Here is a 13,345-nt window from a genome sequence, read left to right as displayed (position 1 = left end):
CTTTCCGGAGAGAGGATCAAGCAATATTACTAAAAAATATTTTTTAAAAAAAAGCACATATTGTAAAACAATATTCTGTTCTTTGCTCAAAATATAATAGGTTAATGAGGATCTATCTCTCATATTTTCCGTTGGTAGGTCCCTTAGGGGGGAGCAATTTTTTTCACCGGATTTTAGGGGTGCCAATTTTTTTTTGCACCGGGGCGCAAAATGTCTAAATACGGCACTGATAAATAGGTATATATTTGCAAAACAAAATTCACGTAAAAAATTATAATTTTTCATTTAATTTTACAACTAACTTACCTAAGTATATAATATGTTTGTATTGACAATATTTGCGTTTTATAATAACCACCCGTTCATACCATAATATCATAGTTAACAGTTATTCTTAAAAGAGGGCGTTTAAGAAATATTGCCTCAAGGCTCCATAAAGGTAAATGCGCGTATTAAGTCTCTGTTTAGAAAATACACAAATATTTGTGTTGGATTATTTCTTTGAATAGTAAGTACTTATATAAAATACGTCATTATTTATTGCTATAGACAGATCTATATAATACATTGCCTTATATAATACATTAGGTATATATAAATGCATTGTAGACATTAGACTGTAGTACATCGTACGAGTACCTTCATCATCATTACGTCAACAATATGCAACGTGAGCTGATTCAGCTAAACAAACGTTTCATACAAATCGGTCATTATATAATATTATACAATTTGTAATAATAATATTATAAATAAAAATTTTAAATTTGTGAAAAATATCATACTTTATGACACTAGGCCAGGGGTCGGCAATACGTGGCCCGCGGAAGGAAAAAAAATGGACCGCCAAAAATTTTTTTAATTTTCTTATATATCCTATGCATCACTCCCCCCAGCCTTCATAACAAAAATTAAACTAATATTGAAATCGATTTTATGAGGCGCTGAGACAATAATAACGGTTTATCATTATCTGTGTTGTTGTTGAACGTGCCGCAGTAATAATGTATTACTTTATAAATAATTAAATATTAAATATTTTGTCTTAAAATGTGTTTTTAATACAAAAATAAATACATTAAATGTAGCTTGGTGTGGCGCGTTGGCTGCGGAGTAAGTAACGGCCACAGCTACTAGCTCCCGGATGGGTGACCACCCGGGTTCATAGTAGTTAAAAAACCTTGCCACACATACATGTGTTTGCTACCTAACGTAACAACCGTTAAAAACAATCGTAAAATCTACCGTACCAACCTTACCCCTACCACACTTCATAACCCCTACAACAGCTAATGGCCATACTCGCCGGGCTTAAGTTCAATAAAAAAAAAAAAAAAAAAAATACATTAATGATAAAATTATGTTTAAGATTTTTTTGGCCCTCGAAATTTTTTTTTTTAAATATCTGGCCCGCCATATAAATTAATTACCGACCCCTGCACTAGGCTATAGGGCTTCGTGTGGGTTGGATTATTTCTTTGGGCGTAACCGTTTTCCGTCAAAGTGAAGAGTCGACGTAATCACTATGTCCATTTTCCGCCGAAGGTTATGCTTCGATTTCTTCCAAAATAAATTAATAAATTATTTAATATATATTTTTTCATTTTTTTGTGAACTCCGGATCCTAAATCTATCAAATAGTAATGATTACGATTTACGATATTATATTATACGCGCCTCACCTCCCCTCGTATATAGTCCTTATAGTCTATAATCATATTATAGTATTATTCAATATTTATATATATAATATTATGTCATACAGTGGCGTGGCGAACTTCATTAACTTATGAGGTACAATAATTTATATTAGTAATTATAAATACTTATATAAATAATTACGTATTTACTTATATTTACTATAATTTTTCGCTAATGTTATCGCGGTATTGACCGACTGGATCTTTCGTCAGCGTCCGCGCAGTAACACGATCGTTAACGGGTTCCAGCCGTGATGAAATAATAATAATACGAGATATAATAAGTTCTCAAAAAAAATCTTAAATATTACCTATTTTAATTTTTTTTTGGGTAAATCGAAGTATAACCTTTGGCGGAAAACGGAGTGTCACGACTCATTAGCAAGGGTCATCTTGGCGTAAGACAGAAACCCCCAGAGCGTCTTGTAGTGATGCAAACATATTTTATTTTATGAGAACTACCTTTTGTCTCGTTAATTGTAAAGCTAAGCATTTAAGGTTTTTGAAAATGTTGATGTATAATCTAAATTAGGAGCAGCTCCGGGGGGCCTAAGGGCCACAGACCCCCCAAACTGTATTCCTAAACAATTGGTTACTGTTAAAAACAAAATTACAAAAAAAAAAAATCATAATTTAATATTTAAACTACGGCCTGGGCTAACTGAGCCTTGGGCCTTGGCCCAGGCTAATAGCGCCCCATTTTAATATATACAGTACTATATACGTCTATAATGTCTATACGTAATATATTAAATGGATATAATACACAATACCCTGCTCACCCTCTACCGCTAAGGTATACTATTCCTAATTTTAAAATGTCTATAAATAACTCGGTCAAAATTTTAAAAAAAGGTATGCATATTAAATGATAAAATATAGACATTTGGTGAACATTTTGGTTTTTGGTGTAACTCTAAAAAATGAACGTATATACATGAAATATTCACTGGTCGTTTATATTTGCATTTTCTATACCTACACGATAAAATTTTCAAAATATTTTGATTTGTTTTAAACTGTTTATAGGAACCTTTTCTGTTTCCAATTTTATCAGTCTTCTTTTCTATGGATGTTAATAAAACATTGTTTGTTGGGTAAAAAAGCTTGACAATTTAATACAGGGCTCTTATTATAATATTACAATAACATTTGAAAAATATTAAAAATCCTTAGTCACAATTTTTTTTTTATAAGCATTTAAAGTTCAAATCTTGACAAAATACGGAAAAATCACGAAAATTAGCAAACTATTTTAAGTTGAGAATTCTTAAATCTTAAATCTAAGATTTGAAAATGTAATACAAAGTTATTCATAAGTTTGTCTACTTTTATCAAAAAAAAAAAGTCTACAAGCAAATCAAATTAAATTTTTATAAGTATTTGAAGTTTATATTTTTACAATATTGGATATTCACTCGATTTCTCATGTAGCGGTTTTGTTATTTTGTTGTTATTCAAAAACGAATGACTGTAAATACATGAACATTTTACTGAATGTTTATATTTTTATTTTCTATACACCATAAAATTTTGAAAATATTTTGACTCTTTTTGAGCTGTTTACGGACATTGTCAATTTTTAATGTTTTTAGTTTTTTTTCTATAAATATCAATAAAATTGTATTTGTTGGGTAAAAAAGCGTGACAATTTAATGCAAGGCTCCTAGGAGCCTTGCTCATATATTGTTACAATAGCAGTTGAAAAATATTAAAATACAAACACACAATTTTTTTTACAAGCATTTAAAGTTCAAATGTTGACAACATTTATCCAATTTAAAATTTAATGATTATTCTGTAGTTAAAAATTTATAAAATGTTCAACTTTCATAGCTAAGAATTGAAAATTTAAAACAAAGTTCCACGTAAATAGGTATATAAATTACTTTATTCACAATAATATAGTACTTAGTAGTACTTATAACCTAACCTAACCTATAGACTGACTGACCGTTTTCGCTCAGAACCGTTTTTCTTATATAATGATATTATATCATTGAATTCAAATTTTATTTAACACCATCCATTACAGTGATCCACTTGTAACCTACTGTACACCAGACCCAGTGGCGTACGCAGGATTTTTCAATGGGGGAGGCTTGAAAATTAGTTACAATATTATTTTCATTTTGTCCAGTCTAATAATTTCAGACGTTTATTTGTGGTATTTTAAAATTGTTGTAACTTCTCAACTTTTCTGGTAGAAAAATGCCCTGATCATAAACTTCGATGCCTGATGTATGTTTTGGAAGCAAATTGTACTTTTAGAGGTCAAAATTGAAAATGCTCAGTGCTTTTTAAAATAATTGGAGAAAAAAAAATTAAAATTGTTTGGTAAGCTTAGTTTACCGTCCTCACTTTTTTTTTTCTATAAATGTCAATAAAAAATTATTCGGTCAAAAAGCTTAAAAATGTAATACGTAAGTTTTCATTATAGTTAAAATATTAACATAGAAATCATGGTTATTTTTTATAAGCATTTAAAGTTCAGATTTCGTCAAAGCCACAGTTAATTTATATAGTTCAAAACTTATAAAATATTAAATGTGTATAACTAAGGCTAGACAGTTTAATACAAAGTCTTTCATACAAGTTTAGTTCATACTTTTACCGAAAAATTACAGATCATTTTAGGAAAATTGGTATGCAAGTACAATATTTTTCAAAAATGAATTCATTATGGTAAGACGTATATGAAATGTACGTCTTGCTTACTATGGTTGACAGTTGAAACTTGATAAATATTTATATTTTTAAAGTAATAATAATACGGGAAATGGGTGGGGGGGCTTCAGCCCGTTAGCCCCCCACCCCATGCGGACGCCACTGACCAGAGCGATATCCACTGACCCACTTTTGAAAACTGTATTGGACGCGTTAAAAAATATATATTTTGGGGATAAAGATGGGTCCCGGGACCGTGCCCCCCCCCCTTAATTCGGGCTTGTCCGTATTGTATAGATGGTAGATTTTAGTAATACAGTAGGTATACATAGTCACATAGATGAATATTGAATATACATGATAGACCTACGTATGCGTTATATAATCCAGCAATTCTCAAACTTTTTAGCCCACTATCCTCTATAATAGAGTCGTATCCCGGACTATTCGCCGAAAATTGTTCAATAATAACAACATTTTCAGAAAAATTAATATTTAGCCTTCCCACCCCAAAAAACATTGTGGATATACTATTGCTATAATGTCACCAACAATTTTGGCGACCCATATTTTATTATAGCATTACAATGTGTATGCATTACCACAGAACAATATTGGCGGTGTTGGTTAGGTTTTTAAATTAAAAAAATAAACTATTGGCGACCCTCAGTTTAGAATTTAAAATTTTCATGTATCTACAGTTATTCGTTTTTGAATAACAACAAAATAGCAAAATCGTTACATCATAAGAAATCGAGTAAATATCAAATGTTGTAAAAATATGAATTTCAAACGCTCATAAAAATTTAATTTGACTTTCTTGTAGATATTTTATTTTTGATAAAGGTAGACAAACTTATTGATAATCTTGTATTACATTTTCAAATCTTAGATTTAAAAAGAAACATTTTTATGAATTCTCAACACAAAATAATTTGCTAATTGTCGTGATTTTTTGGTATTTTATCAAGATTTGAACTTTAAATGCTTATAAATAAAAACTGTGACAAAAGATTTTTAATTTTTTTCATCTGCCTTTGAAACAATAACCTATAGGAGCCTTCTATTAAATTTTCAAGCTTTTTTAACTAACAAATAAAATTTTATTGATATTTTTAGAAAAAAAAACTAAAAAAAATGGAAACTGACAATGTCCGTAAACAGCTCAAAATAAGTCAAAATATTTGGAAAATGTTATGGTGTATAGAAAATGCTAATATAAACATTCAGTCAAAATTTCACGTACCTACGGTCATTTGTATTAGAGTTGCACCAAAAACCAAAATCGATTTTCTCGAAAACAGATTTTGCGTAAAAATTCCCGTTCTTCCATAATTTTTCTTTTGTTTTTCATGTCGCTACTGGGAAAGTTTTACTTTTGACCCCCCAAAGTACCAACTAGGTTCACTTTATCAGAAAAGTTACTGTTGAAGAAAATCCAAGCACTTTTACTGTCCAAAAAAGGTGCAGATGACAGACACAAAAATAAAATTAAAAAAAAACATACATCATTGTAAAATCAATACCACCTTATCTGACTAACCCAAAACTGTTGTAGCTTTAATTATAGGTACCTATTATATATTTTACTAATTTAGGGGTGAAACTAAACAAATTTTGAAATTTGAGTAAAATGATGACCATTTTGGGGGGGGGGGGGGGGGAGATTTACATTTGCGAGCAGAGCTGGTTCGATCCATATTTCCCGGGCTGAAAAAATATGCCAATCCACCCCTGTTTAGGGGTTAGGTTAGTTGTTACTTCACTTGTATTTATATGAGAAAAAGTTTTTTTTTTTTAAATTAGTTTTTCTGAATGAAAATTTGCTATGTAGTGTGTTTGAGCCTTGAGGCAGAGTCAACATATTAAGCAGATGAGACGCATCTAAAAATTGGACAGTTTAACAGTATTTGTCGAGACTTTTTAAAAGTAGCCGATTAATATCTTATTAAAATTGTGTATTATGTGTAAAAACTTCATGATATGTCTATATTAAACTCTATATTAGATTTATAATTGTGTAGCATTCATAATGTAAAATTATAAATTATTGAATAATATAATCAAATAAAGTGACATAAATATAACTACACTTATTTTAATATAATAAGTATTAAGTAGGTGATGATTAATTTATGATTAATTCTAAATTTATATACAATTATTAACTATAGTTGATAATAAATAAATTATGTACATATATCACATACTAATCTTAATATTTTAAAAATAATTAAATTTCTATATTTTGTTCACTTAACCCCTCAGGTTCTTGAACAGCTTCAGGAAGTGGACAATACATATTGGAACAAGAGTTTTCAATAAAATAATCACCACCCATTTCTGCATACATTTCAGGTGTTAACAAATATTTATGAAAATCTTGCTTATTAGCAAATTCTCTTGCACCAGACCAAGCATCTAGAAAAGGGGAGTCGGATAATTTTACATTAATATTAGATTCTAATGGTCTCATTTCCCGGAGTTCTCTATATACTCGTTGCTTGAAATCGGGCAATTTAGTTGGACCACCAGTTAAGAAAACATTTTCTGCTATATCATTAGCTGTTTGGACATTATATTTTTTCAAAATGAATTCTATAGTATCAGTTATTCCACCTTGACCACAACCAATTATTGATGGTTGGAAAAGTACTTCTGTACATCTCATGCGCTCTATACCAAAATGTAATTGATGAGCTTCTTTTGGATTTTGTTCCTCATTGGTGTTAGAGCTAACAAATGTTGGATCATAAAATCGTAAAACTTCCTCAAGCTCTGAGATTTTTTCTTGTTCCTCCTCGCTGTCAGTGTCGCCACCTTCCTAAAATTTACATTTAAACATTTTTTTATATTCAAAGTCAATTTATATAATTTTTTCACATATTTATTATATTACTATAATAAAGTTATAGTAATATAATTTTTTTAATTAATTATCACTTATTTAGTATGCTACCCATATATTCTATGTCTATGGGTTTACTTAGTTTGGTTAATATAAAGGTTGAGATAATTATTCATGAAATTGTGTCAGTGTTTTGTTTTTAAATAATATTTTTATTAAATCAGAAGGATGGCCGAATCTCTAAATTTAAAATCATGGGATGTCATAGATTTTGACAAAACAAAACTGGATTGTGTGTGTTATTTGTATTTGATGATACTGCAAAAATACTTCCAGAATAATATTAATATAATTCCTAATTATTAAGAAAATTTTTTTGTTTATTATCAACTTACCACTCTAACATTTTTACTTAACTTGAAATTCATGTTTAGCAACAAGATGATATTTTAGAACAAAATGGAATTAATTTTAATATACTTAAATAATTCATCTTGTAGGAACATGACTAAAAAGGAGTCAATCCAATGATAATTTGTATCAGTTAAAAATAAACTAAAATCGTAAATCTAGTACAGACTAAAAATTAGCATAACACAGAAAATTATTTTAAACAGAATAAAGTGAACAATGAACATACTTTATTTATAACTTTGTAAACATCCCAGTCTTCATCTCTGCTACCAAAATCATCATCTCTTTTATCTTTTCTTGCTAGCTGACTAATTAGTCGCATTCGCTCTAAGGATGCAGCTGTTCCTCTCTTAGCCATATCTTGTCTACGCTGTTTTCTAACCGTTTTTTTATCTATTATATCTTGCCTTTTTTTATATATATCTTTGAGCCAAATTTTTGATATAGATTCCTCTTTTGGTAATTGAATTTTGTTTTTAAAAAGTCTTAATTTAGGCTCCTCCGTTACGTGTTCTTCAACATTGGAAGCATTAAGAGAAGCAGCTGCAATTTTTGATTTTGCCCTATCAATTCTAGTTTGAAGATCAGTAATTAATTTTCTTAAATCCTTTTCATTTTTTAATCCATGAGATCGTAATACTTCCTGAAAGTATAAAAGATTAAACATGTAATAAATATACCATTTAATTTGGTTATAGAAACAAAGGTATTTGTGATGTATGTGGACTACTGGGACAGATGTGATCAAACATAGTTTTATATTACGTAGGGTCACTTGCTTGCTAAGGCAAGTTAAATTTGAAAAAACCATAAATTTGTTATGCAAAATTACTTCAGGTAGGTCACAGGGTAAAATCAATTTTTTTGTTAGCCTAAAACCAAGATACTAGTAGCTAATTATTTTCCTGGTATGTCATATACAACACCAGAAAATTTGAAGTTCAAAACTCACAAATGACACAATTGCCAAAATATTTAATCAGCTATGTTATAATACCTATTTATTAGAATAAAAATTTCTTTCGTACAAGTGTAATTCTTGATGTAGCTCGGGTGTTTGATAAATGTTGGTTCAAATAATTTCCCTAAACATTTTGACACTTTTCCACTCCCATATACAAAACTTTTTCAACTATTTAGGCATTTATCTTGGTAAATTATTAACTTGACTCATCAAATTAAAACTTCATAATTTAAGATATTTTCTTCATTCAAACATATGTTGATCATTTTGTACTTGCTTCTGTATTTACTATAAATTATAAAATATTCCACAGTTGTCAATATTTGTGCCCAGATGGCATTTTTCAGAAAATTCCCCTAAATTGTAGTTTTGTCCCCGTTCTACCACCATACGACCTACTATCACCATGGCACCAAAATGCACGGCATACGGCCAAGCGGCATTAATAACACAGATAGCAGACACAGAACTGTACACATGAACTCTATACAATAAAAAAAAAATGTTGTTATTAAATATTGATGACTTGAATACTTACTCTAACTTCTTCGATCGGTTCTCCATCTTCAATCATCTCTCGGATCATTAATAATTGATGAAGTTGTTCTTCGTCTTCTGCTAACTGAACAACATTTCCAAATTTTTGATTATATCTTAAATTTATAATTATAATTATTAGTTACATAAACCAGCCATTATTATTACTTTTTCGTCTCTTTTTCTAGCATTCATCTCCACTAGTTTTTTAGCCATTTCTCTCCTTTTGTCTCGTTGTTGATCTGGTGTTAAAAGAACAGCCATAGAATAAGGAAGTTGTATTCTTTTTACATTGTGATCATAATACTCTGGATCTGACCATTGTTTTAATGCATCAGTATAATGAACCGCCAAAAATCCGTGTTCATAAAGCAACTCCTTAAATATAATTTTAATAATAGTCAATCAAAATTAAAGTAATCATGTTTAATTATAATACACATTGTTATAAAATACCTCGGCTCGGCTTGGAGTAATAGCATTATAATGTGCTGGATATTTAAGTTGTAGAAGTTTGTGTAAGTAATAAGTAATATGATATCCACCGACATCAATTCGACGACTATTAATTAAATCAGGAGTACCATTTATTACAGGTATAATATGTGTTGTGTGATGGCCACAATTCACAACTAGTCCTGTTTTATCATTATGGCCATTATGTTGGTAACTGAATAGACCGTCTATTCCATAACAAATGCCAGGCACATGGTAGCATTCAAACAATAGTTCTGACATTACTGAAAAACAATAATATTAATGTAACATAAACACAATGTCTAGCAGTTAAAATATTTACGTAGCCGAGAATAATTAGGATTGGCAACTGGTTCTGTTATTATTATTGGATGGTTTATGCTACCATTACTGTCAATGCCCAAATGTGAAAAAGTGTAATCAAAAATCTGTTCTTGGACATTAAATTGTGTAATTACATTACGATCAAATTGTGATTTTAACTGAAATCTGACAGCTTCTATGTTTGCTATATCATTCCCTATTAATGTCTCGCCATCCTAAACAAACATTTTAAATAAATTAAAAACCTGTACTCAACATGAATTATAAATTTGTTACTTTTTTTCCTCGTTCTTTTCTTGGACGAGCTAAAATATTTTTAAATATGAGATTTGGAACACTAGACGTTGCCCAACCAGCTTTACAAGTAAACGAACCTGATAAAATAAACGGGTGTTTTTTACAATCAAATAAGTTCTAATTAATTATAAATTAGTATGATTAATATAGCTACCATTATCTATGACTATCGGAGTTTTGGAATTTCGTAAAGTTTGTGAGTAATCGTAATATTTATCTGGGACTAGTTTAAGATCCTTAAGTATAATGACTTCTTCTGCCATATCAAATAAATAGTATGGTAAGCATTTATTATTTTAATTAAGAATATGAAACAGATATGTTTAATGTAGGTAACTTAATAATTTAGATTTTTTTAAATAATATTGTAATAATTATTGATAATTAATGATTTGTAGCTTGTGTCAACTTTCAACTTTGCCGGTTTTCATGAAAAATATTAAATAATTTAAAATTGTTATCTTTCCAAAACTAATATTATGATAATAATAATTACAGTGTAGGCAATATTTCAAAATATTTTTTTCCAGTTGGTTGTAACTACCACGATTTAAGATCTACAGACACTGAACTAATAAAATTAAGCTACGGCCTACGGGCCACGATAGATATTCGTGCAACACCTACGGGCACCGTCGGGCAGTAAGCATTTAAAAAAAAAATCGTTAAACTTAAAAGAGTAAAGAGTAAAGACATCACAACTCTTATTTTTTTTTAATTTTAAGTTAATTGGTGTATTATTGGGTTGTAGTAGAAATAATGATAAACGTTTTTGTAAAAATCCGAAGTTAAAAAAAAGATTAACTCCTAGCGGATGGTGATAGACACAACAAATAAACACAAGTCATCATTGTAAAATCAATACTTAGATAGTTAAATTTAAAGCATATCGTTATCTAATAAATATGGCGTGGGTCTTACATTTTAACATTAACTATTCAATGAGACCAGGGCCGCATTTAGGGGGGGGCTGGCTATTACAGTACTGTCCCGACTCCCGGGTGCCAAAATGTTGTAGTCGGAAATTTGTTGCCTTGTGAATTATTAAAACTATTAAAATTGAAATTATTTAATAATATTTGAGTTAGAAATTCATAAAAATTTTTCTATTTAAATCTAAGATTTGAAAATGTAATACAAGATTCCTCATAAGTTTGTCTACCTTCATCAAAAAAAAAAAAATTTCTAAAAGCAAATCAAATTAAATTTTTATGAGCGTTTGAAGTACATATTTTTACAAGATTGGATATTCACTCGATTTTTCATGTATAGCGATTTTGTTATGTAGTTGTAATTCAAACGAATAACTGTAAATACCTACATGAAAATTTCACTGAATGTTTATATTTTCAATTCCTGTCGTATTTGATAACATTTTCAAAATATTTTGATTGTTTTCAAGCTGTTTACGGACATTTCAATTTTTTTAGTTTTTTTTTTCTATAAATTACAATACAATTTTATTTGTTGGGTCAAAAAGCGTGAATTTAATACAAGGTTTCTGATATATTGTTACAATAGTAGTTGAAAAATATTAAAAATACATAGGCACAATTTTCTTTTATAAGTATTTAAAGTTCGATTTTTTTATATAATTTATCAAATTTCAAATTTAATAACGATTTTTTAGTTAAATATTTTTAAAATGTTTAAAATGTTGTTTTTAAAATTGAGTGAAGCGAGTGATGACCTGCGCTGTTTTTGCGAGGCTGACCTGGCGCTTAAATGTTGCAAGTAATTAATAAAGTTGTTTTTGTTGTTTAAATCGGTTATTTTTTTCTGATAAATAGTTGTTCCTGTCCGAGGGAAGAAGTTAACAATAGCTATGGATTGACAATTTAAAACAACGTTCTGGAGTAAATAGGTTATTCTGTAACCAAAATATAAAAACATAATTGGATATTAAATAACCAAGAATAAAGATTTTAGTTTTTTGTTGTAAGTAATTTTATAATATTATAAGTTCAACTTACTGGGTACCGTATTCATAATAAGTAATAACAATATAAATACAATATAAAATATCTACACTGACAAACCGTCACCGCGCTCAGAATCGATTTTCGTATGCAATTATATCATTGAATTCAAATTTAATACCATCTATTATATAGTGACCCACCACCCATTTGTACCCTACTGTACAACAGAGCGACATCCACTTGTCCACCTTTTTTAGTTTTATGATATCCTTTAAAGTATTAAACAGAGTGGGGCCATTCCAACAGTGCCCAACAAACCGTAAAACAGTTTTTGAAGTGTTCGATGAAGCGTTGGCCGTTGGTGTGAACCAGGGGTGGATAGGTAGTATTTATATTACAGGGAAATATTTGATGGGCCCCAAACTGAAGAAAAATTTGGTCACTTCGCTCGCATTAGATATCAATTTATGGGTAACATTTACTTATAAATAAAATGTTTCGTGCGAAAACGTATTTTTAGTTAGGTGGAGTTGGGGGAAACGACATAATATTATTAGGAAAATGCTTTTTTTGGCTGTAAGGGATTTTTGAAAAATTTCGCATAAGGTCGTTCAAATTCCGTACTAAATATCTGTATATAAGTTTCACATAAATAAGTATTTTTAAAAAAGAGGTGGTGAAACGTTTCTATAGCCCCCCCCTACACAAATTCTCGTATAACTTCAAAAAAAAAATTGTACAAATTCCGTACTAAATATCGGGCAAAAATTTTGCAAAAACAAAATATAGGTGGGTGGGAGGTGTTAGGGAAACTTACGAGGATATATCGGTCTTCGATTAACGATAAAAATTTAAAATATACTATGTTAAAGATCCGTAAGAAAATTCTTGACTTGTCATGGTATTATTATATTGTTAAAAAGAACAGTAAGTAATAATAATTTATACAAAAAAAATGAATAGTTTCAAATTTAAACTTTTCCTATTTGGTGAATATTGTATTCTGCAAAAAAACAATGTGTAGACCCGAGTGGGCCCCCCAACATAAACATAGACAGGGGCCCACAGGGAAAATCCCTTTTTCCCTATGGGCCTATCCACCCCCGGTGTGAACTCTGGTGGTTTTTGAAAATTACTCATATACTGATATACCTACCAATCTACCTTTTTAACAACCGTCCAACAAAATTGATAG

The 13,345-nt window shown here is 29.6% G+C and overlaps 1 protein-coding gene across 1 annotated transcript; it reads right to left on the bottom strand.

Annotated features, from left to right (window-relative positions):
• Window positions 1-6,260: 6,260 nt before the first annotated feature.
• Window positions 6,261-10,669, bottom strand: LOC132948599 (actin-related protein 5). Its single transcript, XM_061019138.1, has 8 exons — window positions 10,383-10,669; window positions 10,208-10,305; window positions 9,930-10,146; window positions 9,587-9,870; window positions 9,299-9,508; window positions 9,132-9,215; window positions 7,856-8,272; window positions 6,261-7,191 (listed from the first exon to the last, which is right to left on the bottom strand). Exons 1-8 carry the CDS (start codon window positions 10,489-10,491, stop codon window positions 6,601-6,603), a joined length of 2,010 nt encoding a protein of 669 aa, XP_060875121.1. The 5' UTR covers window positions 10,492-10,669; the 3' UTR covers window positions 6,261-6,600.
• Window positions 10,670-13,345: the final 2,676 nt, after the last annotated feature.

This window comes from Metopolophium dirhodum, chromosome 7 (assembly GCF_019925205.1).
Source record: "Metopolophium dirhodum isolate CAU chromosome 7, ASM1992520v1, whole genome shotgun sequence".
NCBI lineage: Eukaryota > Metazoa > Arthropoda > Insecta > Hemiptera > Aphididae > Metopolophium > Metopolophium dirhodum.
This window is presented reverse-complemented; position numbering and strand designations above follow the sequence as displayed.

Excerpts from the sequence above, each read along its gene's own strand:
- LOC132948599 (XM_061019138.1), bottom strand. The coding sequence starts at position 10,491 with ATGGCAGAAGAAGTCATTATACTTAAGGATCTTAAACTAGTCCCAGAT. Across the intron at positions 9,871-9,929 it reads TCCTAATTATTCTCGGCTAC|TAATGTCAGAACTATTGTTT; the intron begins GTAAATATTTTA and ends ATTGTTTTTCAG. Across the intron at positions 7,192-7,855 it reads TTTACAAAGTTATAAATAAA|GAAGGTGGCGACACTGACAG; the intron begins GTATGTTCATTG and ends TGTAAATTTTAG.